Source organism: Vanacampus margaritifer, chromosome 1 (genome assembly GCF_051991255.1).
Source record: "Vanacampus margaritifer isolate UIUO_Vmar chromosome 1, RoL_Vmar_1.0, whole genome shotgun sequence".
Classification (NCBI taxonomy): Eukaryota; Metazoa; Chordata; class Actinopteri; order Syngnathiformes; family Syngnathidae; genus Vanacampus; species Vanacampus margaritifer.
The window spans coordinates 66,301,348-66,327,753 of record NC_135432.1 but is presented as its reverse complement, the minus strand read 5'-3'; the positions used below and the strand labels follow the sequence as shown (position 1 = coordinate 66,327,753).

The window sequence follows — 26,406 nt, the reverse complement described above, 5'->3', positions numbered from 1 at the left end:
TGAAAGAGGAAACCGGAAGTATATTTGCTGCCTAAGTGGAAACGACAGTTAGCATATTGTTGTCAATGTACTGTGTTATTATTATTTTTTAATTGTGTAGCTGTAAAATGAAAGGGGAAGCGAAAAACAAAATGTGCTAATCCACCCTTGGAAAAACATTGCATACCTAAAAAAAATATTTAAATTCAAATAGAAATCACAACTTTTTACAAACGTACTCTAAGGAGGTTTTTTTTTTTTTTTTAACCATCTTGTCTTTTAGTCTATACAGTCTGTTTTAACGACAAAATGGTTTCGTTTACTTTCGACGTCGACTGCCGCCTTCCTCACAAATGTCCTTTTATCAATCGGCAGTCGACGCCAAAACTCGTCAAGGTAAAAGAAAACGTTTTGTCTTTAAAAACCCTGGAGAACCCAATAACCCTTTTCTTCTTTGGAAAATTATGAATTATACATTAAATGACTGCTATAAATTCACTGAACACCAAAATATATGTTTTTTTCGATTTTAACCCTTTATTCCCTAATTTAGGATTAGGGCAAAATTTGACCCTTTTGGGATTTAGGGGTATCATTTCGAAAAATCAGAATAACAAAAACAGTCAGTAAACTATTTAGAATTTAAGAAAATAATCAATCAAATACACAGCTACATTGAACAATATAATTTTTTTGTTTTATTTGTTGCATTTTAGCCATCTTGTCACCACCACTCTGGCTCATGTAAGTGCAATATTCATCCACTAGATGGCCCCATGCAGGCGTCACAAGTGGCACTCTGGACTTTTGAAGTTAAATTTGTAAAAAAAAAAAAAAAAAAAAAAGGTATTTGTTATTTGAGTAGCAGAATTTAGAGGGGCCAAATTTGACCCCGTGGGTTCTCCAGGGTAAAAAAAAAAAAGACTACTGTAAGGAAGTTGTGCACATCTGAATATGCTACGTTTGCTACGATCACAAACGCACCTACATATGACATATATCTCCCACAAAACAATTATTTGTAGGCTGCATAGTATTTTTGATTTCATGGTATTTTTGTATTCATTTATTTAGCAAATCAAGTTTTCTATGGCAGCCAATACTACTACAGTACTGACAAAATACTTGTATTAATTTCGTTTCTGTGCACTTGTATTTACACAGCAACGTACTGCACGTCTCAAAGGAACGGTTACAAAAAACAGCACAAGTGAAGAACTTCACAACTGTTTATTTATTGAAAACTGAAAATGACGAGCGTTCCGTCCATGATGTTTATGCCACGGATGAATGTCACTTCTGAAGCCATCTGCAAAATAAAACAAGAACAAGGAGGCAACGAGACGGCTTGTTTAGCGTCGTTTTGCAAGATTCTGACCCCCCAAAAAAGTATCTATAGGTACCTTTTTTTTTATAAGATGTAGAAGTGTTACTAAAAAAAAAAAGGTAATGTTTTCCACCCAAAAGTACGACCGTCACTATTTGCACCAACCTCTGATTGGTTGTAAAATTGGGCCACCCTAGTAATAAGTAAAAAAAAAAAAACTTAAAAAAAAACTTGTGTTGCATTTAACAGCATGACATCAGACAAAATCTCCACATGAAATACTTTTTTACAAAATATCACCCATTCACAGTCAATGGATAACATTCTCATGCTCAGATATGCGGCCGGTCAACAATAATCAATCAAAGCGGGCCCGATCACACCCTTCAAAGTACTGTCTTTATTCCCGTCCGTTTCGACATACCGCAAACCCGCTCAAGCAGAAAACCAAAAAATGCTTGGCCTCGACTTTTCTCGTACAGTAGTTTTCTGCTACAGGAGATCCATCCCAAAAAAAAAAAAACGATAAGTTAAATAAATAAGAAAATGCTATTCAAAAAGTCACTTGAGTATTTTAGTTGAAAAAGTGCTGCGGGGCCGCGCACCCGAGGCCAAATAAATAAGTCCAGCAAAAATGCAAAATGCGCTCGTTATTCACAGACCCTCTCGTCTTCTCGGCTCACGTTGAGCCAAAAAATGCGGATCGGTCGCACGGTACTGTCGGCTAACCGTGATGATGTATAGTTAAAGGGTTAAAAATTAAAAAAAAAAAAAAAAAACGTGTGGCGAGGACGGGGGATGACGATATAGTGAGGGCGGGGGAAGGTGGCGGGTGATTTTTAGTAGGTAAGCGCGTGCACAAAGAGTAGAAATCAATCAAAGAAAAAGGGAAAAAAAGGGGGGAAGCAGAAGTGCCCGGGTTCAGTATTCATCCTGATCCAGGTGGGCTTGTTCGTCACATTCTTCATCTTCTGGAGGCGCAAAGCCCTCCTGGAACGCACAAGCACAACAACTGTCAAAAAACGTGTACGGACTTCAAGATATGACTGATTTTTGGAGAGCTCATATTTTGAGTTTTTCAAGAATTTTTTTTTTTTTAAAGAAAAAATTGAGATACGAGCAACGGCTACTTGGTTTGCACCGTAACATGCGAGAAAACAGACAAAAAAAATTTCAAAGTAAAAGCAGTTGTTTACAAATGTCTTATTTTGATGAAACCTGCTTTCATGGAAAGAAATCAGAAAATATTTACTTTTTGCCCCTTACTTGGCAGCAGACATTTCCTCGTCAAAATTTAGCAGTAATAAATAATAATAATAATAATAATAATAATAATAATGCATATATTTGTGGAGACTGGGGTCAAGTTGTATTTTACAATTGTTAAAATGTTATTTCATGTTAAAAATTAAATGCCAGCAACGTCTTACAAATGCAATTATGCCACCTAGTGGTAGAAAAATGACCCCCAACACAAATCAATATCACACTCATTTTTTTTTTCCAGTACAGTACATATTTTTAATTTTAACTCAATTTTATGAATTATTATCAAATTACTGTCTCAATGACTAAAATAATGCAGCCATATTTATACTTTTTCCCATTTTTATGTTAACTCTTTGACTGCCAGACGTTTTCAGAAAAGGGATGCCGTGGGTGCCAGCCGATTTAAGCATTTTTGACTGATCTTTCAAGGTCCACAGAAAATTATGTGTTTGGACTATGGAAACACACATCCTACCAATTGAAAGATTGGACTCTCATCTTTCATCAGAAAAAAAAGTTTGTTTCTACCTTATTCCGTTTTTCAGTAATCAACAATAGAAAATGGTTAGTTTCACCTATGTTTTGAAAAAAACGTCTTTTAACGTCTTTGGCACTCCTCCATAGGATTTTACTAAACGTCATTTAACGTTTTTGGCAGTCAAAGAGTTAACAAGAGTATGAAAACTTAGAAAAAAATATTTTATTGTACATTTTATTGTACATTTTGAAGATTAATCGTGAGTTAACTATTGAAGTCATGCGATTAATTATGATTAAAAAAAATTTTTTCTGGAGACTAAAAATTGGAATCGGCTGACAGCCCTACTCTACACCATTAATTTGTGGACTGCCATCACGCCAGTTGTAGATGAAGTCGCCACCCACTGTTAAGAACAATTTACACACCATAGAGCTTTCAGTTTTCATTGATTATGGCGACACCATATGGACAAAAGTGGTAGTGTTTCCGCATTTCCCACGAGGACCAGCGCATAAGGTCGCTTTTGACATTGTGTTTAAAAACAACCTTTAACTCTTTGACTGCCAAAAACGTTTAATAACGTTTAGTAAAATCCAAAGGAGGGCTGCCAAAGACGTTAAAAGTCGTTAACTATGTTTTTTTTTGTTTTTTTTTCGGGAAACGGGTGGAGGAAAACCTTGGTAGTATGTGTGTTTCCATAGTCCAAACACAAAATGTTCTGTGGACCTTGAAAGATCAGTCAAAATGCTTAAATCAGCTGGCACCCACAGCATCCCTTTTCTGAAAACGCTTGGCAGTCAAAGAGTTAAAAATGTATCGCGCGTTCGGTGAACTCTTGACGGCTAACGGTTTAAGGCTGCTCGTCAGTTAGCGTTAGCATATATATTTAAAAAAAAAAAAAACTTTTTATTTTTTTATATTTTTTTTTTTTTTAAAAAGGAGAGCAATGATGATGTCAAATCGAATGAACAATACTGAGCTCTCCTGGAAAAAAAAAAAAGTTAGCGTTAGCATGTGCGCCTTTTGGGCGTGCATTCGCTACATTTCCCACCTCTGTGGCGTAAAGGATGTCGATTATCCTGCTGAGCACCGGGTTGTTCTCGCTCTCGTGCTCCTGGCAGATGAGCTCCACGTCTCGTAGTTTACTGAAATAAAAGTCTCTCTCCTTCTCCAGGCCGTCCACCGTCAGCTTCAACTCCATCAACTGGAACAAAGACAAGAGCAAAAAATAAATAAAACACACATGATTATTTAACGTAAAAAAAAAAAGTAACTGTAATCAGATTACTTCACCGTGAGAAGTAAGACGTTTTATTAGATGTTATAATAAAAACTGGCTACGATATTTTGTGTATTACTTTTTACCAGTTTACTTTGTGTCAGAGTTAGCGAGTGCAGGGAAACCGAATTTGGACTCGTTATCCAACCTGTTGATTGAGCTCCGTGATCTCCGCGTCGCTGCCGCCGTTTCGAGTCAGTTAACTCGAGTCATTCACTCGATTCAACGGAACCGTCCGATTCCGCCACGTGTCCAATGACTCCGCTGACTCGAGTCAGTGAACCAAATCATTTGATTTGAATCTGATTCAACGGAACCATTTTTTGGTGTTACTGGTGAGTCAGTGAACCGAACTCGTCCGAGTCGATAGTGTTTCTGTTGATCCTCGGACCCGAGTCAATGAATGGAATCTTCTGAATAAAAATATCCCAAATCATTCGATTGTGATTCTTGAGCGGATTCTTCTGAATCATTTGATTCAGTCACCAATTCAACGGAATCGTTTCTCGAACCAAATCGCAACAGTTCACAATTTTTCTGCCGAGTCAGTACTCGAGTCAGCGAGTGCCCCAGCAGTCTGCTTTCAAGAGTCCGATTCATCGGATCGTTTACGTTTGCGTCCTCCACTCTCACGTTGCCTTTTTTTTTTTTTTTTTTTTTTTTTTTTTTTTTATAACGATCCGTGCATGTGTTTGTCATTATAGGGCAAAGTAGAGGCTGTAATCAGATTACTTCACCGTGAGAAGTAAGACGTTTTATTAGATGTTATAATAAAAACTGGGTACGATATTTTGTGTATTACTTTTTAGCAGCTTACTTTGTGTCAGAGTTAGCGAGTGCAGGGAAACCGAATTTGGACTCGTTATTCAACCTGTTGATTGAGCTCCGTGATCTCCGCGTCGCTGCCGCCGTTTCGAGACAGGGTGGAGTTCTTCCTCAGGGCCGGGGTGTTGTGTTGGACCCTCTGCGGCGTCGGCATGTTCTTGGGCACTGTCGGAGACGTCCTCTGCGGTCCTGGTGGCCAACGTGGTCAAGACGCGTACAGCATTTTAGTACGAGAAAAAAAAAAAAGGGTTTGTTAAACATGAAGTGCACATTCGTCTTAGTCATATCAGGACCAGACACAAGACACTGAGATTAAAAGCAAATCAAAGAAAAATGAAAGTAACTCAATTCGTAAAACAAGTCAAACTATGCAATTTGCCAGCAAAAAAAGCATTCAAGTCAGGCAAAAACAATTGCAGCAGCATGAAACTGACACTTGGCGGTCGCTCATTCGCTGCTTGAAACGATGCATACAAAGCATCTACAATTTTGCAAATCTGAGGCCTCCATTTTGGATGGTGAGAAGTTTTAAAAAGCCATTTCACTAAGTGGTACAGCTGTAGCGATAACGGCAAGATCATGATTTGGCGAAATTGCCACAATGTCGTCGTCGTCGTCGTCATGTCACGATATTAAAAGCAGCACATCTGTTAAAAAAAAAAAAAGTTGGGTTGATTTCCATTTGTGCAGTTCTAGCACCCTCTGGTGGCTAGTTTTTTTTTTAGTGCCGTTGAATTTTCACAAGGCATGTTTTTGCCCTTCTATGTTTAAAATCTACGCTAATGGTCAGAGATGAAAGGGAACGTATATGCCTCGATGTTAACTAATTCACTGCCATAAATTATTATTTTTTTTAATTATAAAAAATCAGGGGCGACACAAATTAATTGTATTTAATCGTATGACTTTACTAGTTAACATGATTAATCGCAAATTTTATATCTGTTCTAAATGTACAATGAAAAAAATTCTAGGTTTTCATACTCTTGTTAACAAAAGTGGAACAAAAATGTTAAACTAATAGAAATAAGTTCAAATGAATTTTTGACGTTTATAGCCGTCAATGGCAGCGAATTATTTTTTTTTAAAAAAGAAGAAAAGATTATAAAAAATTGTGCGTACGTACGAATCCAAGCACATTCCTTTCATACATCTCAATCAATGCGGAAATGTTAGAGTACCAGACTCCTCCCTCTCCACGCCCACACATAAATATGCAAATTTCATACCCTCTACCGAACTGTACCGGTTAGCAAAAAGTGGCTTAGCAAAAAAAAGGGGAAAAAAAAAGGCGGCCATTCATTGTGCAATTCCGCTGCTTGCCGGGTGCCTTTGAGCCATCCAAAGCTCAGCAAAGACCGTGCAGCGTTGGCCTAAAAAAAATTGTTGTGGTTACCTGGATTTCTCTTTGGTTTGTGGCTAAAGTGATCACCTGGGTTGGGGGCGGGGGACACGTCCTGCCCCTGTCTGGCGAGCATCGGCTCGTATTCCTTCCCGTCGTAATTGGCGTCGAAGAACTTCTTGAACCACTGCACAAACTCAAAGTTGTCCTGGAACTTGCCCTTGACCAGCTTTTCTACCGGAATGATCTGCCGGGAGCACAAACGCAAAAAGTCACACACACAGAAAAAAAAAAAAAAAACAGGACGCGAAGTGAAACGTTAACGAGGATCGACGGCGCCGTTCGGACCTTGTCAATGCTCATCCTTTTGAAGGCTGCTTGGAGAACTTTGAAGTTGTGTATGGATTCGTGCTCCAGTTTGGCTTGAAACTTGACCTTCTTTAGGAGGATGCACCCCGGGAACAACATATCCATGAACTGGCAGTACGCCGCCCCTGCAAAACACGCGCGCCGAAAGCACACGTTGTCATGTTTTTTGATGATGAGGGCGAATACAAAAAAGTCATTAGCCAGCGGTGGGAACTAATGAAGTACAAAAATGGATTACTTTTACTTAAATACATTTTTCAGGTATCTGTACTTCACTTGTGTATTCATTTTTTGGTTGACTTTTTCTCCCTGTATTTGAAAACAAAAATATGTCCTTAGTCAATATAGACTGTGAATGTTGACAAGGTGTAAAAACAAAAGTCATAATTAAAGTCAACCGTGGTTGAGATCTGGATTGGTTGAATAGTAATTCCAGTACCTCGATAAAAAAAAAAAAAATGTTTGAGGATTTTCTTCTGCCTCGGGTAGCCATTTGGTGACAGTGAAGCTAGCTAGCCGTAGCAATGCTATGCAAGATGGTAACATGCCGTTAACGTGGTAGGCCAACTTCAAAATAAAATCTTCCCAACTGCAATAATACATGGACATCAGTGCCTTTGTTTGGTAAGATTTTATTTTGAAGATGTTCCTGGCAGCGCAAGATGGCCTGGCGACTCACTTGACTTGACTTCCTGAGAGGAAGTTTGATAGTTGGAGCCCAGTTTAAGTTTAAATTGCTATCGCAAACTTTTACTACCAACATCAACACAACATCATCAAAACTTGTTCAATCGCTAATTAAGGACGGATAAAAAATATTTTAATTAATTAATTTTTTAGGATAAAAAACTAATTAATTTCACTGACATTGTAAAATGCGCCACCTGTTACAAGCGTTAGTGGCTAGTGGCTAACAGCTAGCTGCTAAATGAGTGCCCCATGCTAGCAGGTTTCTTTTCAAAGGCAGTTTAATCGGCAAACATGACTCACCATATTTTGATGTTGACAGCCAGCAGTTAATAAACCAGATGTGCTCAAATATATCGTTTTAGCCGGCAAAATCGCTTCTGTGGTTCTGACAGCGCTTTGTCTCATAGGGCAAAATCGCACTTACTATTGTTTCTAAAATAAGAAAATACAATTTGTTTACGCATGGTTTAAATTTAGGCACAGTTTAAATTGATCAAAAATAAAAACGAGTAGGTCGTTTATCATTAAGTGGAATGTGTTATATTCTCTTGTGTTTTTTAACCAAGCAAAAATGTGTTGTTGTTTTTTCATTTGATATGAATCCCTGAATATTCAATAGAATTTTCAGGAGGAGATCCGAATATCAAAATATTTAATAGCTGCGGCCTTAATTGATTGACAGCTTGGGAGTCAAATCAGTTGAATCTCTTCATCCGCTTAAGTACAAAGATGCGAGTACTTCTCGCACCCGTGTCATTAGTGTAGCCGATCCCCATCTTACCTGAACAGAGCTGTTCGATCTTGGTGTAGGTGAGGTGTAAGGAATCGTTGACCCACGCCAGCATGTCATGGCGGCTCAGGTTGTCAATGGACACCGACGTGGCGTACACATTCACTGCCATCCCCGACCTGGAATCGCAGCAAAAAAGTCCTTAGATGTTGGTTTCATGCATCAAACTACTAGTGCTTGCCCCAAACTTCGAACTCGACGTGAACCATAAAACCTAACGCTATCAAAAATCCTGTCGTCGGGGAACACGTGGTGATTTCTTGACTATTAACCGCCTTGCGAGGAGTCATTAGCTCCGGCGCTAATCCACACGTGCGTGTCAGGGAGTGAGTATAATCCTCTGGCGTCTTACACACAAACACCTTGCGTGCGTGCGTGCGTGTGTGCGTGTGTGTGTGTGAGATCACACATCTGGCAGCAAAAAACTGCCGGATGCTAACTTTGCTAACACCTGTCATCAAAAGGTGGGAAAAAAAGATACATACTTAAGGATGTTAGCTGTTAGCTGCTAGCATTAGCTAACATCACCATGGTAATGTAATAAACAGCATGTATGCAGACTGGTATGCTAACTGTACTTGGGTAATATAATCTATTACAGATAAAGTGACAAGTACTTTTATACATGAATAAACAGATAGTGTGTGTTCAAAAGTGAGTAGCAGCAACAATAGTCAGCAGTATTTTAAATGCACGTAGTTGATGTGACTTTGGAAATACTGCAGGTTACGTTTTTCGTCAAAATCTGAGCTATGATTTTTTTAAACACACACACAAAATGCCCAGGGTAATGAATGACATGGCAAAAAAGGTATAGGGGCCACACTAACTTTAAACTTAATATCACAGATGCTGTACATATAATTAATACTCTTTATGTGTGCATATTTATGTATTTGTTTACTAATGTATTTATAAGCAGCGCTGTACAATATTCAATAAGTAGTGACTGCAATCACTGTATAAACGTCTCATACGTTATATAGTAATAATCCAAATATTCTGGCAACCCTTCTTCAAATATTGTGATGTAACAGGGAACCCACATTTGTTGAATAGAAGGTCTCAAATGTGGCTTCCTTCAATCTGAAAATACGCATTGAAGTGGACGTGATTTTTTTTTTATCCCTCCCACCTCCCCTGGATATCGATAATGGTGCTGTCCGCCCTCGAGCAGCAGCCGGCAGGGCCTCATTGCCCGGGCATGACTGCGACAACATTCGGACTGTGAAACGCCGAAGGCCGGGCAGACAACAATAAAAAAAAAAAAAGGGCGGAGGTCCGTTTATCATTCCGAGCCGATGGGGAATGTTTTTGTCTCGCAGCCTAGACAAAAAAAAGGGCTTGACGGCCGCTTTCTGCAAGGCCTCCGCAAATACCTCCGCACTGTCGATCGTTCCACGCTAATCATGATCGTGAAAAATGAGACTACAATGAAATCAACTCAAATAACAATCGGTGATTGGGTGGCGGTTACTCACTGTGTTCCGGTTGTCTGCGCGTTGCCGTCGTCGTCGTCGTCGTGGTGCTGTGGAAGCCTGCGCGGTGCACTGCGCCTGCCTTGCTTGCCTCGCCGCTTGCCTCGCTGCTTTCGGGCCGCCCTCCGCTCTCGCTGCGTTCGGCTACTGTCGGCTCGCTGCGACCGGAAGTGCGCATGCGCGCGGCTCCATGCTGCTTTCAAGGGCTTGGGATTTAAAAATAGGACTTTGGCCGCCTTATACCGTCGACACATGATGAGATGTGCGGGTTTTTTTCTCATCCCCCTCCCCCGTTCCACTTCGGAGGACAAACACTTCCATTCTATTCTTTGACGAGCAGCTGATAAGTGATTAAAATATAATATAATATTCTATTATTATATCTTATTATTCATTCATAAAATATATATTTTTATATTCATTATATTAATGTTATTTTATTCATTATTAATGTATTGTATTTATTTTGGATAATTAATTTATTTATGTTTTTTTTTAAGTATACAAACATATTATTAATAGGGGTGTGCCCAAAAATCGATTCTCATCAGAATCGCGATTCTCATTTAGTACGATTCAGAATCAATTTTAAATGTCCCAAAATCGATTTTATTTAAATTATTTTATACTGTCTTCGTTTGTGTGTGCCTTTATTGGGAGAGCTCTTCATGTTGTACCCGATTTGGCCACTTAGGGGCGGTGTGGTTCCGCGTGGTCTGATACACCAGCCACATTAGAGAGTAGAAGGAAAAAGTCCAGATCAAGTTATTCCAGTAAAAGTTTTTTTTTTTTTTTGCAGCGTGGAGCCGTTCTTTTGAGTGATAAAAGTGCCGCGAGTAGCGCGCTAATTACCATTAGCGAGTCGGACTGGAGTATATCATTACGATTCCTTGAACATCTATAAATTGAAGGAAAAATCATTGTCAATCAAATCATTTTGAATCAAAAATAGTTCTTAATCGGAAAACGATTCGGAATCGAATCGCACACCCAAAAATCGGAATTAAATTGAATCGTGAGACATTCAAAGATTCCCACCCCTAATTATTAATGCTTCATTTATCAGGGGTACAATTATTTCATGTACATTTAAAATCACAAAAAGGTTAAAATAAATAAATGAATAAATATACAAATACATGCGAGTTCATGAAGACACGGGATTCCAAGCAAACATTCCACTGTCATTTATTTTCACTTGAATGCTGTGAGACGGGAAGAAACTAAAACATACAAAGTGACCACAATGTTCAGCACCAGTGTTTTTTATGTTAAAGTTTTTTTTTAACAAACCTCAGGGTCTAAGAGTGAAAAAAAAAAATGGTACCCAAAAAAATACAAAATAAACAATTCAGGAGTTTAATTGTACCACAAAAAAAACATCATGGAAGTCCTACAAAACAAAACCTGAACTAAGACTGTTATTCACAACATCAAATGATAAACATACATGTAGAGAACCTAAAAAAAAAAAGATCAGTGCGTTTCAGTTTGTGACCCCCCCTTGAAAGAGTGGCAGCATTTAAGTGAGTGGCCTTCAGGACACGTCTGCTGTTAAAGCCTCACTGCTTTCATTCAGTGGATGTTTCACAGTGCATGTATGATGACACATCAAGACGTGTGCAGTCGGGAATATTTCAGACGCTACAAAACAATGCGAGTGTGAGGGAAAAGGCAGTTTTGGTGAGACTCTTTTTTTTTTTTTTTTTTTGCATTTAGTGGAAGATGCAGATGACGGAAAAGGATGCACACCACTGTTGCCGTGTTTTTACAAATAGTGGCTAGCGTCATTATTTGACGTTGCCCATGAAAGAATAAAAGTTGACTTCATGTTTCTTGCTAAATCGATTTATGTTGCGGCAGGACAATATTTTCCGGCAATTTAACAAACCGCAATACCACCAAGCACCTTCACTAACATCAGTGGTTGTCTTTTGTGATTGAGTTATTATTTATTAGCCCACGCCTGTTAGCTCGCAAGCTAGCTAGCGGCTAGCACCGCTGTTAGCTCGCAAGCTAGCTAGCGGCTAGCACCGCTTGTCATGGCGTGGAAAGCTCCACGAAGACTTGGTGGGATTATTTCCAGCCGCACGAATCATAAAAGTCCTCTGAGGGAAAACATGACGTGTGACAAAAATTTGAGTTTGACACCCCTGACCACCATTTGCAGAAACACAACAACATCCCTGACGCTAGCATGCACAACATTCACATGTATGTGGCGGTGACAGGGATTTTCTTTGCCCTAATTGGAGGCGATACCATTCAGACCTTTCAGAATGAGAAATTCAGCGCCATAATGTCGGTGCAATAATGTTATTATTTTACTCCTCCGAATTTGATATGCAGTAAAGAAAATGTGTGTGGACATCAAAGCTGTATGAAGCTGAATTTCGAATTGTGATCCAATGTGCAGCGGTACCTTGATTTAGGAGTCCTCAACTAAGCTCAACCTCGATTTACTTGTTATGTTACATCCTCATTGAAATGAATTGAAAAGCCATTAATCAATTTTGGACACCCCAAAATGTTTCCCTTTTCCGTACACATAATAAAGAAAGTGGAACTATTGTAGAATAATATAAAAACATAAAAACTAGGGCCCGGCCGATTTAATCGGTTGATATTAGCTGGTAAAAATGTGACAGATTTTTTTTCCCTCTTTTTTTTTTTTTACATATGAACACAATACAACATAAGACAAAGATAATGAATGACATTAAAACATTTCCTCCTAGAAATAAATAAATAAAAACGGTAAAAATCCAGCAGATTTTTGCAAAAAAAAAAGGACAAAGTATTGTAAAACTGTCCAAAGTTTTGCCTGCGATTCACATATTTATTGTTGTTAGCATTAAGGGACCAAAGGAAGTTATTTATTTTATATTTACGTACATTTCATTAATTAGTTGATCAGTTATCAGAATTTTATTCTGCTAAATAGCAGAATCTGCAATGGCCTCCCTCGGGAAAAAATAAATCAATCATAAAAACACTGTGAGATCATGTTAAAAAAAATAAAGCTTTATAAAGTGTAATTACAAACCACTCACACGCAGTAGTAGTCATGTGATATGTTTCTTTAAGGGGCGTGGCCCGTGATTGACAGGAAATCTGAATCTACTCCGGTTGGCCATTTACCACGCGGTTACTTTAGTGTGAGTCTTCTCCATTCTCCTTGCCAGTGTGTTCATTTTCTATTTGCGTGTTTGGCCGTACCACTTTTTTTTTTTGTACTTCACTCAAGTTGGAGCACTTGTAAGTCAAGGTACCAGTGTATGCTGAATCAAGTAGGGGGGGGGGGGGATGCGCAAAGATAGCAACGTAAATAAGTTATAAATTGCACCATCTTTTCCTTCAGTCAGTACGTTGCCCTGTTCTTCATTTTCAACTCATTCTTCGAAGCTCACAGTACAAAGTGAAAAAGCTCAAATCACGTAGAAAAACGTCCTTAACAGTACGTCACACAAGTGCAAACATTGTTGTTGGTTTTTTTTACAGTGAGGCTAACGCTCGCGTTCCGTCGTGACATCAATTGGAGTTGTAACGTAAGAAGCACGATTCCCGAACTGACACTCGCTTGATTATATCGGGTGTTGAAGAACTATTTTGAAACATCATCGGCTTCGGTGCTTAAGAGTTCTACCAAACTGGGCTTAGTCAACAAGGAAACAAAAACATGATCTCTTTAACCCACATTTATTCAAAGTAAAACCTCGTCTCGCTCGGACGGATACTTCCCGCGGGATGTCCTGTTTTTTTTTTTCTTCCATCCGGTGTTTTCAGCCTCTACCAGATCCCACTGGACCTCCCGCCTGGCGGTGCGAGGATCCTGGCCGAGGATCTTTTGGGGATGTCGTCACCGATTTGGGCACCTGGGAAAACCGCGTCGGTCAGTTTTGCCATCGGTTAGCATTCGGCGACTTGCCTTTGAAGCGGATCCCCCCACCGGACAGGCCGAAGCTGGACCCCTGGAGGTCCCTCATGCCGCCGTGACGGGTGGAGGGGCGTGTCGGGGTGTCCAGGTCGTTGGTCGAGACGTCCTTCTTTCTGGCGTTGGCCGTGGCCACTACGTCTCCCGTGTACGGTTCGCGCACGACTCGTTTGGCCGCCTGGCCCTGATGGGTCGACACACACGCATGCAAATTGGAGGGCGATGGTAATCCAGGTCCAGAAAGTCAGAACCCGGCCACAATTTAGAGCTTTAGCCACATCTTTACCACCTGGTTGTCTAAAGCCAAACTGTGGCACGGTTTTTACTTTCTGGGCCAGAATTTGACAAAATCTTTGTGTGTGCGGGCAGCAGAGGTGTCAAATCCAGGACCAGGACTTTCGCCAGTGGCTCAAACTAAACTGTGGCAGGATTTTTACTTCCTGGACCCGGATTGACCATTTCTAGTGATGTTGCATTAACACCATTTCCGTAAAGAAAACCAAAGTGTCGGTGGACTCGTGACCAAAGGACACGTTTCCCCTTCCGGTACCTTTTCCCTCTGAACCATCTTCTTGTAAAGATAATCGGGGAACGTCCTCAGAGGGCAGAATTTCCCGGAGCCTTGGGCACACGTGAACATGCCGTTCTCGTAGACCAGCCGCCCTCTGCTGATGGTGACAACGGGAACGCCGTGACAGCGAAGACCTTCGTAAAGGTTCATGTAGCCGCCCTGGATCTGGTTTTCCACCGAGATGATCCTGGAAGACAAATGTTACGCCAACCAATCAGTGTGAGAGGTTTGGGATAGCAAAAAAACGGAAAAACTGCGGCGAGACGGCTCGGGTTGCATACTTGGACCCCTCGGGATCCCAGACCACCACGTCGGCATCTGCTCCCGGGATGATCCTGCCTTTTCTGGGGTAAAGGTTGTAGATCTTGGCAGCGTTGGAGCTGGTGACGGCCACGAAGCGGTTCTCGTCTATCTTGCCGCCGATCTGCAAACGAGGACACCGTGAGGACATCCGGCAGTCGTGCGTTCTGGGCCTTCCCGGGTCCCGACGTACCACGCCTTTCTCCCAGAGGACGCTCATGCGGTCCTCAACGCCGGGCACCCCGTGAGGGATCTTCGTGAAATCGTCCTTGCCCAAGGCTTTCTGTTTGGCGCCGAATGGACGGTGGTCGGACCCGACAACATTCAGAGTGTCACTGAGAGGAAGCAAAATGATTTTACTGAGCTGAAGAAGCACTGACACTTAAAAAGGGGGCTACACACATACTCATTTTTAATATCTTTACAGAGTTATAAAATGTCAAGAGACACTAAATGTTGGGTACTGCAAATAACTAACAGCACTCCATGCAGTAATGTCTGCTGTAGTACCAAGAATGACCTATAAGTGGCAGCATGGTGCCAGACAACATCAAGACTGACGGAAAATAAAAAGAAGAAGCCAGAAAAGCTGAACGTAACCAAAAACAAACCTCCGAGTTTACACACAGAAAGTTGCGTCTCGAACCTACAATGAGAACCTTTATATCGCCAAATATTTTAAAAAAAAAAACGGAAAGTTTACGCCAAAGAAGGAAAGAACCTCAAAGTTCACAAACGATATCTGCGCCTCAAAACTAAGAACCTGAAAGTTCCCGCCAACATATCAGCACCTCAACTCAATCGAAAACATTTACGTCATGTGTGTCCCAAAACTGAAAGTTGACACCAAGTTTCTCTAAATGGAAATATTTGCGTTTTGTAATAAGAACAACACATACCACACTAATAACGGCAGATATGTCCGTTGTAGTACTAAGACTGACCTGCAGGAGGCAGCGTGGTCCCAGGGGATCCAGACTACCAGAAAATACACAAAGTAGAAGAAGAAGAAGCTGGAGAACCTCTAAGTCTAAAACCTGGTAAAGAACCCGGTAAACAACGTCTTAAGCACTTTACAAAGCATCATTCTTTGATTTGAAAATCAAAATCAAAAATCTTTTTACGTATTGCACGAGAGTCGACACGAGGGCGTTGACAACCCGCGGAAAGATTTCTCTTTTTAGTTTGAAATAGTTGGCTTCAACTTCCAGGATCTCTCGTCATATCCGTAGCCAATGAGAGAACCCGTTGTGTTGCTAGCGCTAAGCTAAGCTAAGCTAAGCTAACCTGTCGTCTCCGTCCAAACTGCCTTCGCTCGTATGCTGCTGTGATGGCGTCAGAGGCCAACAGCAAAGTCATAAAGATGTTGATACGCTGCCTAGCGACAACTAAATCGGCTAGAAAAACTTGACTTGAGTAATCCATAAGCGGTGTGCAAGATATTTCGATGACAAAAGTGGCCCGATTGTCAGTATGCGCGTAGCCAGCCCGCTTTGGTGAAATGCGACGGCGAGACCCTTACTTTCCCAGCAAGCTCATTAAGTAATTGGGCGTGCTGGGTTCCAGGCGCAGAGGCGGCAGGGTAACGTGGCCGGCAGCGTGGGCCCAGTCCGGGTGGTAGTACTGGGAACCGTTGAGCACAGCGTGAGCGATGGTGGTCTCCCCGTGGACCACCCTCCCTGTTCACACACACAACGCACACTTCTGCAACTCTCCTCAAGGAATTTTCTTCCGTGGAGGGACTCGAGTACAAAAAACAGGATTTGTAGTTTGTTACTGAACATAAGTACATTTGTCCGATTTCTGTACTTGAGTAATGAATATGAGTCAATTAGTGTCTTTGTTCACATCAGTGGTTATACGGCACAATTGTGAAGTTATTATTAACCGGCGCAAGCCTGTTAGCTTGCAAGCTAGCTTGCAAGCTAGCTAACAGGCTAGCGCCGCGGCATAGAAAGCCCCACGTTGACACGGTGGGATATTTCAGCCACTCCACAATTTCTTAATTTTTTTGCATTTGTCCTACTTTATACAATACGTTAAAAAATTAAGTAATCATTGTTTATTCATATTTTTTTATGGTTTAACGATGTCTGCAGTGCTTGATTTTCGTTTGGCATTTTTTCCACATAATTCCACACTGGGTATATCGAATTGTGCAAGCGCTTACCCCGTGGCATTATAGGGGGAAAAAAAATGCTCTTTTTAGCGTTTAGCCTACAAGTACGTTCGAACACATTTGTAAACTCGTTTGAACAAGTTTGCCAGTCAACCTCACATTGTCAGTGACAACTCAAGATTGATTTTTCCTAATTCTGAAGCCTCATTTTATTTACTTGGCTATTTTTTTTTCAAATTTGGCACGGCTGCTAACAATCCTGCCGCCGTTTCGATCGCGCGTGCAGGCGTCACCTTGCATTTTGGCCGTCGCCACCACGTCTCCCGCCGCCATGCTGGACACGTTGACCAGATAGACGGGGCAACGGGCCTAACGGGAAAAACCAAAGCACATGAGTGAATGCGTTTTTTTTTTCCCAGGACTGTCGTCATCGTCTCATTGCGTGCGTTCTCTCACCCTGTTAGCGATGGTGATAGCCCTGTGGGTCGCCTCCGCCTCCAACTGTGAACATCCAAGAAGAGCTCATGCATTACAATGACTCCGTGATAGCATCTCCAGCGTGAAGGACAAAGTATTTTTTTAACTCTTTGACTGCCAAAAACGTTAAATAACGTTTAGTAAAATCCTATGGAGGAGTGCCAAAGACGTTAAAAGACGTTTTTTTTTCAAAACAGGTGAAACTAACCATTTTCTATTGTTGATTACTGAAAAACGGAATAAGGTAGAAACAAACTTTTTCTTTCTGATGAAAGATAAGAGTCCAATCTTTCATTTGGTAGTATGTGTGTTTCCATAGTCCAAACACAATTTTCTGTGGACCTTGAAAGATCAGTCAAAAATTCTTAAATCGGCTGGCACCCACGGTATCCCTTTTCTGAAAACGTCTGGCAGTCAAAGAGTTAAAAACGTATTTGTACGTTTTCGGGTTTGAATGAGTTAAGTTCAAGAACTTATTTTGCCCCAACACCGGCGTCTTTAGTGAGGCAAATGATGTCATCATTTGCCCCACTAACAAACAAACAAACAAAGTTTCATGTTTTAAACCGGCGCGAGTGATCGGTTAATCCGGATTCAGGCTTGGGTTCAGTGTTGACCTGGACTGTATTGCTTGGTGGAAAAACGTTGGTTGGTTGCGATCTTCGTACCTCTTCAGGCCTGCTGATCTCAATCCCCTCCGGACCGCTGATGCCCAGCTCCAAGGCTTCCTTCGCACCCTGCGGTGGGGACAAAATGGTTTCAAACAAAACGCATGGGACTGCAATTCCAAAATCCGCCGCCCACTCCCGTCAGGTCTCAGTAAAAACACTATACAAAACTTGTGACCATTTTTTTTGGGGGGGGGGGTCTCGGACCTCGGCCACCAGTTCCCCGTTCTCGGCGTGGACCCGGGCGATGGCGCCGATGTCCTTGCAGTGCTGCAAAGCCTGGAAGAGCTCGTTGTCCCTCAGCATGTACGTGTCCTTGTAGGCCATGAACATCTGGAAGGAATTCACGCCCTTCTCCCTCACCAGCTTCTCCATCTCGGCGCGCACCTGCGGGGAGAAGTGCAAAGTTAGTCAAGCAGGCGCTCTTAACTCTTTTGCTGCCAAAAACGTTTAATGACGTATACCGAAATCCAAACGAATGATGCCAAAAACGCTAATTGACGTTTATGTAACCTATTTTTTTTTTTTTTTTTCTCAATGGGCAGCGGAACGTCTGTGCAGCGCTGCCTTGTCATTGGGGTTGTAAAATCCCAAAACAGCCACTAACTACGGCCAGCAGATGGCAGCATTGTATCTCTTTTCGATGGGCTCCCGTCATGTATGGAATTACACTGAAACATGACGAATGTGACGAAATAAAACGTTTTCAAGGATGACGTGAATGATTTGTCAAATTAAATCGAATTCACTAAACAACAAATATTGTGAAGAAAATGTATCTTTTCAACTTTCGCTCAATGTCACTCAAATTAACTATTTTCAAATGGTGACTACTAACGAACGGAATAAGGTAGAAACATACTTCTTTTTTTTTCAAAATTGGGACCCACCGTGTGTATGTAGTCAGAGCACACAATATTCTGTCTGCCTTGAAAGATGAGTTAAAATGGGGGGGTTGTTTTTTGGTGTGGCAGTAAAAAAAAAAAAAAAAAGAGTTAACCTTTCTGACCTCGAAGCCCCAAGTTTCATCTGCACGTCCTGTTAAAATGTCTACACTGTCATATACGCGGACGCAGTCTCTCTGTGCACTGAATTTAAAGCGAATGAGGGGAAGGGAGCCGCTTCGACTTGGCTGTGAGTCGGCTGCATTCCCTAGCGAAACGGCACAAACGCTTACTTCTACCTGCGCTAGCCTAAGAAAATACCAAAAATGAGAGAAAAAAAAGAACGGGACGGGAATCGTAGTAATGGTAAACATGGAGAGGAAAAGGTCCAAAACATTAAGGGTGCCTACGACGTCATAATAACTGCAAAGGACGGTAGACGTTGCACGACCTTGGGACCCCAGCAGGTGACGCCCACGTGCAAGGCGTAGTCGCAGCAGGTATTACTGTCAGCCAAGCTACGGCACTGATCGTAGGCGTCCAGCAAAGACTCATTCTTATCCGGCAGGACGTGCCCGATCACCATGGTGGTACCTCCAGCTAAGGCAGCCTGGGAGGGGGGAAAAAAAACAACAACAATCTTACAGTACAGTGTACTTTAACTCTTTGACTGCCAGACGTTTTCAGAAAAGGGATGCCGTGGGTGCCAGCCGATTTTAAGCATTTTGACTGATCTTTCAAGGTCCATAGAAAATTATGTGTTTGGACTATGGAAACACACATACTACCAAATGAAAGATTGGACTCTCATCCTTCATCAGAAAAAAAGAAGTTTGTTTCTACCTTATTCCGTTTTTCAGTAATCAACAATAGAAAATGGTTAGTTTCACCTCTGTTTTGAAACAAACGTCTTTTAACGTCTTTGGCACTCCTCCATAGGATTTTACTAAACGTTATTTAACGTTTTTGGCAGTCAAAGAGTTAGAGTTGTTGGGTTTTGTGCAGAGTTTGTGTCAGATTTTCATTTCTTTCCGTTACGGTTACAAGAAAAAGTATGCGAACCCTTTTAGAATTTTTGCTCAAGTTGTCATAAACTGATTTTCATCCCCACCACAACAAGAAACAGTCGGCTTTAACTAACACCAACCCCCCAAAAAAGTATGTTTTCATATTTTCATTGGAAAAACCATATAAACAATCACAATGCAGAGTGAAATAAAATAAGTGAACCCCAACCTAGATAGAGGTCAAATAATAGGATGAGATTGGAAATGGAGAAAGTTCAGAACTGTTGCTAGGAGTGGCCTTCCTGTAATGATGAGAGTGCGGCAAAAAAAAGAAAACAAAAATAAAGACAAACTGATCAATAATTCATACAGCACATTAGTGTGTCACGCATGCCAGATGATAAGATCATTGGTCTGGAAATCATTACTTAGTTTCTGAAATAAAAAAAATATTTGTGTTCATATGCTATGCCAGTGAGATGCAGAACAATCAAATGATACTTTTTACAACCACCAGCATCACCGCAACACATGGGCGCTTTTACAGGATGGCGAAGGGGGGCAGCTGCCACCTTGAATAAAGTAACTACGACCCAAACACAGACAAAACACTGGAGTATATACAAAAACGCAACTTAACAACAGAAAGCAAGGCTGGATTCAGGTGTTGGTTCATACTCTGCTGCCACCTGCTGGCTGTTATTTGTAATAACTACCATTGCTTCAAGCGACCTCTTCAGGTCAGAAGCTGGATCAAAGCTTTCTGTATGTTCAAGAATTAAAAAACATATCAAACGTATAAATAAGCTTTTTTGGGGAGTGAAGGACAAAGTTGTTGGTTTTTTAAAAAAACGTATTTGTACGTTTTTGGGTTTGAATGAGTTAAGTTCAAGAACTTATTTTGCACATTTTTACTCACTCAAGATTTTAATATTATCGAGATACTATCGTTGTCCTTCAGAAAAAATGATGATGTTGTAGTATTTGGTGTTAAGCACAACTAAACCAAGATGGCCATCTAGTGGTGAATGGTGAGATTGCAACATAAAACGGCAGTCGACCCCCTGCTAATTCGCAGTTTGGCACACATGGATTTGCATACTCACTGATTTTCCCTTCTTTAAAAAAAATTTTTTTTCCCATATTTTGGATTTTTACTGTTTTTTTTACAAGTTTTTTTCTCCCTCCTTTTCCATGGAAATTGTGTTCAAAAAATAGGTATAAATATAATAACATTACAATTAAAATCCCTGGCATACTTTTCCCCCTAATGTGCCCTGGCTCAGTAAAGGTTGGGAAATACTAACTGACCCCAATGAAGATCCGATCATATTTAATCATCAATTTGTGCAGATTCGCAAACATCTTCTTGCATCCGTACACATTTTTCAAAACTGAAAGCGAGCGCGTTTTGTTGACGACGGCGTCTGTCAACGGACTCCCGAGAGTGGAGGAGCGCGTCTTGGGCGTGGATATATTTAGTGGCGCTGGTGCGGGCGCGTCTGAGAGCCATTGTCTGTGAGCACAATGGCGGCGCGTGTGAGAAGGCCCCGGGGCGGGATTCTCAGCGTGGTAGCCATGGAAACGGGCCGGCAAACGGTTCGTCTCCGGAGAAGCCGGCGGTAGCGGGTGAGGAGGGGCGGAGTGAGACGGGGAGAGGATGGAGAAGAGGGCCAGTGTCTGTTTGCTGACTAAAGCCGTGGGAGTGCATGTCGTCATGGCTCGGGTTCCGTTGCACAAGCGGGTTATCGTGTCGAGATGGATTTTTTTTCCAGTCCATCACGATGGGCCAGACCATTTTAGTAATCCCATGATTTGAAACACATTTCGATTATTCTTCAAAAACGTTCAGCCCTACTTGCACACCCAGATGACGGAAATGGATGGCAAAACCCGCAACCTCACTCGTCGAAATGTGGAACGAGCTATGAAGCGGAACGTTGCCGTTTTTTGTCCATCTCAGGGGGCGGCCATTTTGCCACTTGCTGTCGACTGAAGACGACATGACGGCTGCTCGCGGCCCAGGCAACGACCAATCAAAGCGCACCTGTTTTCTGAAGCTCAGCTGCGATTGGTTGTTACCTGAGCAACTGTGATGTCATTTTCACTCGACAGCAAGTGACAAAATGGCCGCCTGCTGATACTGATAAAAACTGCGTGGGGTTGACTTGCCTTTTAAATGATCCATGCGCTTGAAAATTTACACCAAGACAATCTGGTTCCTGAAGCAATTAATTACTTGAAAGATTATGCCAAGTTATCATCTCGAATATCGATATCTCTGTTATCTTCGTTTCAAACAATAAAGTGAACATTTACACCAAAATATGAGCGTCGTGAAACAAAGAACGTTCACAACAAGACCAAAACATTGTGATCAAGAAAATCTTTATCTGGAAAGATAAATTAAATTTCAAAATTTAAAGGGACAGTCAGTGATCCCTAGCATAATCTAGTTGTGAACTAATAATTCATTGATTAAAAAAAAAAAAAAAACTTACGTCAATAGTATGCAAAAAAATACGTTGTATCGCATTTTATTTTTATTTTTATATATATATATATAAAATCATAGGTCTAGTAATCATTAATTATATTGTATGGCTGTAGTCTCACCTTACCAGCTGCCATGTTTCGCCGCCATCTTCCTGCTCCGGTTGCCCAAAGGACAACTTCAAGAACGTAGTTAGCCCGGGTGGTGCTTGCATCAAGTGTCGGACCCAAATGGGTCGACCGCCGCTCACCTTCCACAGTTGGGGCCTGCAGGTGGTTGTCACGAACTCCCGCGATTCGGACCCGTCGTTCGTCACTTTCTGCTTTGCTCTCGCAAGCTTTTACTCGCTTTTTTTTTTTTTAATACTACAGTAGCTCCTCCCGCTAGCTGATCTTGTTAGCTACTCCAGAATATAGCTCCGACTAACTGCAGCTAGCCGCTCTTGTTAGCTGCCCCGGCTAATTCCTGCTAGCTCGGTCTTTCGGCATCGAGACGCTCGTTCTGCTCGCGCTAAATGAGAATTGGTGGTAGGCTTGCGAAATGTGGTCCCTCTGAGCCACCGTAGTGTGTGAGTTTCTAATGCTTTTACTTGACCACTAGATGGTGCTAGGAACTACACACTGGGTCTTTAAGCAAACGCAAGCTACGACCCAAGACAAGAACCTGAAAGTTCACGCTAAGCTATCGCCGTCCTGAAACGTAACATTTCCTTAATAATCCACATCTTAAACAAGAAGCTGAAAGTTTACGCTAAGATATAAACTCAAAGTCCAGATTTGCATGAACCCAAATCCAAACATCCCATGAGCAGTGTGGGCTTACCTTGGTGCCGGTGTAGAAGTCATCGGCGGTGGTGGCGTTCATGAAATGCTCCTCCAGGTGCACGCTGGTGTCGATGCCGCCGGGCATGACCAGCTTCCCGGCGGCGTCCACCACTTTGGCGCCGCCGGGGATCATCAGCTCCTTGCCCACCTGCTGGATGACGCCGTTCTCGATGTAGACGTCGGCCTCCTGCGTGCAGTCGTCGTTCACCACCTTGCCGCCCTTGATCAGGATGCGCGCCGTGGCCGTGGCCGCGTTGGTAGTCATGGTTTTAACTCTGCGGGGAAGACCCGGAATCATTTTGGGGAGGGAAGCCGGACTAAAAACCAAATTGGGTCGGATGGCTAAATGCTAACACCTCATGGTGAGGCTGCGTTGCTAAGACTAGATGAGCGAGATGCCAAGCCGAGACTTAGACGGGGTTTGTGGAGCGGGTGGCCGTTCGTGTCAGTCGCCGCTTGTAACCTGACGTCCTGATTGGATGCTGACGTGAGCTCCAACAATGACGCAACACAAAGTCTATTTTCTTCAACTTGAATGTAACAACGAGGCTATTTTTCCAGCCCCTGTGAATGCAAAAAATATCGATTTTCTTTGGAAGCCCATTGCCGCCAGTATAAAGAAAATATATATTATTAATAAAAAAATAAATAACTCCACAGGCAGAAACGGGCTTTTGACAGGTTAATTAAAAAAAAAAAAAACATTTTTTTTTCTCCACCACTGGTGGAAACTGGCTTCTTACAGTAAAAAAAATAAATAAAATATTATGTTTTTTTTGTTTTGTTTTGTTTTAACAGATTTGGCTTCCATAATGTTCTCCCACGTTAATACAGCAAAAAGTCTATTTCAGAGTTGTCCAAACTTTTTCTTCTAAGAGATACGATACAAACAGATTATTATTATTATTTTTTTTACATTCTTGACCGACCTTTTTATCGAACATACCAAAACCAACCCACAGGTGTTGCTTCATATATGTGACACGATTATAGAGGTCTTGGCAGAAAATGCGAAAATGAGAGATCATCTCATTTTTCTTGGTTTTCTCTTCTCCTGCCTTGCCACGCGGTGTAGAAATTAAGCAGAACAATACAGGAAAGGATGTGGGCCGTTTAGAGTTGCTGGTTTGAGTACACACCCTTGCTGCCTGCCGCAGGCCGCTCATAAACAGATCACAGGCCACAAATGGTCCTCGGGCTGTAGTTTGAGCACATCTGGTCGATTTCTTTTTCTTCCCCTTGAATGCAACAAAAAGTCCCCCTTTTTATGTAGTTCAAAAGTCGCACCTGCAACTGATCATTTACTTTGTATATGCAATGGCACTCGCCCAAAAATACATGAAAAATACTTAAAAGTCTATTTTTTTTTAAATATAGTTCTAATTCTGAAGTTGTATTCAAAATGAATTATTACTAGCATTCTCCCTCCCCCTGTGTAAGATTGATGGTGACGCCTATGCGTAATGGCGTGCATCCCTTTGGATGCGGGTGGGGCAGCTTGATGGCATCCCTGCTTTGATGATGACAACAAGAGGGTTGCAATATTTTACCCAAAAAGCCATCAAATCAAATGCAAACCCTACATAACGATAACGTGCCAACGATCTTCCTGATCCGAGTGCAATTTGCATTGTTAAGCCATTTCCGCGCGTGTTAGTGCATTATTATGATTTACGTTTAGAGTATGCTGGAATTTGCAAATGATGACAAAGAAACCGGCGTCCGGCAAACAGCTTTTCATAGCTGGCCCAGAAACGCCTAAGCCCCCTCCTCCCTCCTCCCGCTTCCTCCCACCTGCTCCTCCTCTTCTTAACCCAGCCTCCTGCACCATAAACATCTATTAAACTGCCCTCATTATAACAAAACAAGCCTGAAGGTAGTAGTTGTGCTCTTCCATGGCGAGAAGCCGGAGACGCGCAGCCTCCCCCGTGGGGTTTTAAATAAAATCCCACTCCAAACCTCTTGGGAGGGCTCCGCCTCTACGCGGGTGCAGCCGATGAAGCTAGCCCCTTTTGTGCATACCTGACGTCCGGGTGTGCAGCTGCTGCGGGTCCGCTCGGCTCCTGGGGTTCTATCCACGCGCACACACAATGCAACACGAGACCGGGAGGCAAACACACACATACGGCAGATGGATGCCTTTCCTGGCCGGTGCTGGACCACCACCAGACTTGCATTAAGTTAGCGAAAAAACGGCGCGTTGTAACAGGGTTCCGGTAATTGGTTTCAAATAAAAATCATAACTCAACTTACTCCGTGCCTAGGGCTAAAAATAGAATGTTACTACCCCTATTTTAGCATGTGACTTATTAAACTATATTTACTGTAGGAAAACACGTTAACGTTATTTGAATTAGAGAAAAGGTATCACTCATAAAACCTTTACTTTATTAATGACTGTGTTTCTGTCATTGCTTCCGGTTGTGTTTATCCTTGCCTTGTTTAGCGGAGACGGTCGCCTAAGCAACCAATTGGAGGCGGCAAGGGGCGTGGCCAACAGCGGAAATCACCAATAATAGTCATATTTAAATAGATTCCTCATTAAGTGCTGCATATCACGTCAAAATAGCCGCCATATTGGATGAACAATAACTTGAATAGTACAGTAATTTGAATTTGAACATCGTATATATGTTAATGTTGTGTCTAATTCCACAAAGTCACGTAAAAAGTGTACATAATATGGTGCTATTGCTGCTGTGAAACTTTGATTTACATTTCAACAGGTAAGTTGATTAAAAAAATATACAAGTTGGCTAGCATCATTATGTAAATGAGACTCGCCAAGTATCATGTATTTCTTTTGGTGACTGAAGCTATTTGACGTCCAATCCTTCATGGAGTGCAAGATGGTCTATTCCTGTAATCTAACAAAGGTGACAATCTCATCACCATGACTGTACTTTTATTGAAAAATGCATAGATCGCTCTACAGCTAACGTTAGCTGACAGTTGTGCTGCTTAATTAGTCAGAGACAACCCAACTTTTAGACATTTTGTATAAATACCTGTCTTTTTCAAAACAGATGGTGAAGGTTTGATTGCTTCAATTAATTGTGTGCCGCGTCTTCTGGTGTGCCCACCTTGATCGCCAGGGGGCAGTATTATACAGAGACACACGAAGAAGAGTTTCTTAATTGACTCAGTAGCGTAATCTCCCTATGTTGGTTTCATACATGCAAAGAATAATTTTACTGTTGCCATGTTTGTTTTGTAAATTGCAATAAAGTTTTTTATTTAGTTTTATACGTACTATCTATTCTATTTAGTCTGTAGTTGGGTGAAAATAGCCACAAACA

General features: G+C 41.7%; 2 protein-coding genes across 5 annotated transcripts; both read right to left on the bottom strand.

The window, feature by feature from the left end:
- Positions 1-1,194: 1,194 nt before the first annotated feature.
- On the bottom strand, positions 1,195-9,991 carry mapre3a (microtubule-associated protein, RP/EB family, member 3a). 3 transcript variants are annotated; one of them, XM_077562713.1, is made up of 7 exons: positions 9,833-9,991; positions 8,343-8,470; positions 6,851-6,996; positions 6,557-6,749; positions 5,207-5,349; positions 4,108-4,260; positions 1,195-2,296 (listed from the first exon to the last, which is right to left on the bottom strand). In XM_077562713.1, exons 2-7 carry the CDS (start codon positions 8,461-8,463, stop codon positions 2,228-2,230), a joined length of 825 nt encoding a protein of 274 aa, XP_077418839.1. In that variant the 5' UTR covers positions 8,464-8,470; positions 9,833-9,991; the 3' UTR covers positions 1,195-2,227. The 3 variants fall into 3 exon arrangements, with proteins under 3 accessions (XP_077418839.1, XP_077418859.1, XP_077418849.1); XM_077562733.1 differs by having other exon boundaries at positions 6,593-6,749; XM_077562723.1 differs by lacking the exon at positions 1,195-2,296 and adding an exon at positions 3,905-3,936 and having other exon boundaries at positions 4,071-4,260.
- Positions 9,992-11,001: 1,010 nt separating this feature from the next.
- dpysl5a (dihydropyrimidinase like 5a) lies at positions 11,002-26,234 on the bottom strand. 2 transcript variants are annotated; one of them, XM_077562698.1, is made up of 13 exons: positions 26,116-26,234; positions 23,106-23,382; positions 19,234-19,392; positions 18,106-18,285; positions 17,899-17,967; positions 17,210-17,254; positions 17,047-17,122; positions 16,157-16,313; positions 14,828-14,969; positions 14,616-14,758; positions 14,314-14,521; positions 13,779-13,947; positions 11,002-13,704 (listed from the first exon to the last, which is right to left on the bottom strand). In XM_077562698.1, the coding sequence occupies exons 2-13, from the start codon at positions 23,370-23,372 to the stop codon at positions 13,619-13,621; spliced, it is 1,701 nt and encodes a 566-aa protein (XP_077418824.1). In that variant the 5' UTR covers positions 23,373-23,382; positions 26,116-26,234; the 3' UTR covers positions 11,002-13,618. The 2 variants fall into 2 exon arrangements, with proteins under 2 accessions (XP_077418824.1, XP_077418822.1); XM_077562696.1 differs by lacking the exon at positions 26,116-26,234 and adding an exon at positions 25,130-25,310.
- Between the last annotated feature and the right edge of the window lie 172 nt (positions 26,235-26,406).

Excerpts from the sequence above, each read along its gene's own strand:
- mapre3a (XM_077562713.1), bottom strand. The coding sequence starts at position 8,463 with ATGGCAGTGAATGTGTACGCCACGTCGGTGTCCATTGACAACCTGAGC. Across the intron at positions 6,997-8,342 it reads GATCGAACAGCTCTGTTCAG|GGGCGGCGTACTGCCAGTTC; the intron begins GTAAGATGGGGA and ends CGTGTTTTGCAG. Across the intron at positions 6,750-6,850 it reads AAAGGATGAGCATTGACAAG|ATCATTCCGGTAGAAAAGCT; the intron begins GTCCGAACGGCG and ends TGCTCCCGGCAG.
- dpysl5a (XM_077562696.1), bottom strand. The coding sequence starts at position 25,284 with ATGCAAGTCTGGTGGTGGTCCAGCACCGGCCAGGAAAGGCATCCATCT. Across the intron at positions 18,286-19,233 it reads TCACCTGCTGGGGTCCCAAG|GTGCGCGCCGAGATGGAGAA; the intron begins GTCGTGCAACGT and ends TTCTCCCCGCAG. Across the intron at positions 14,759-14,827 it reads TCCTCTGGGAGAAAGGCGTG|ATCGGCGGCAAGATAGACGA; the intron begins GTACGTCGGGAC and ends CCTCGTTTGCAG.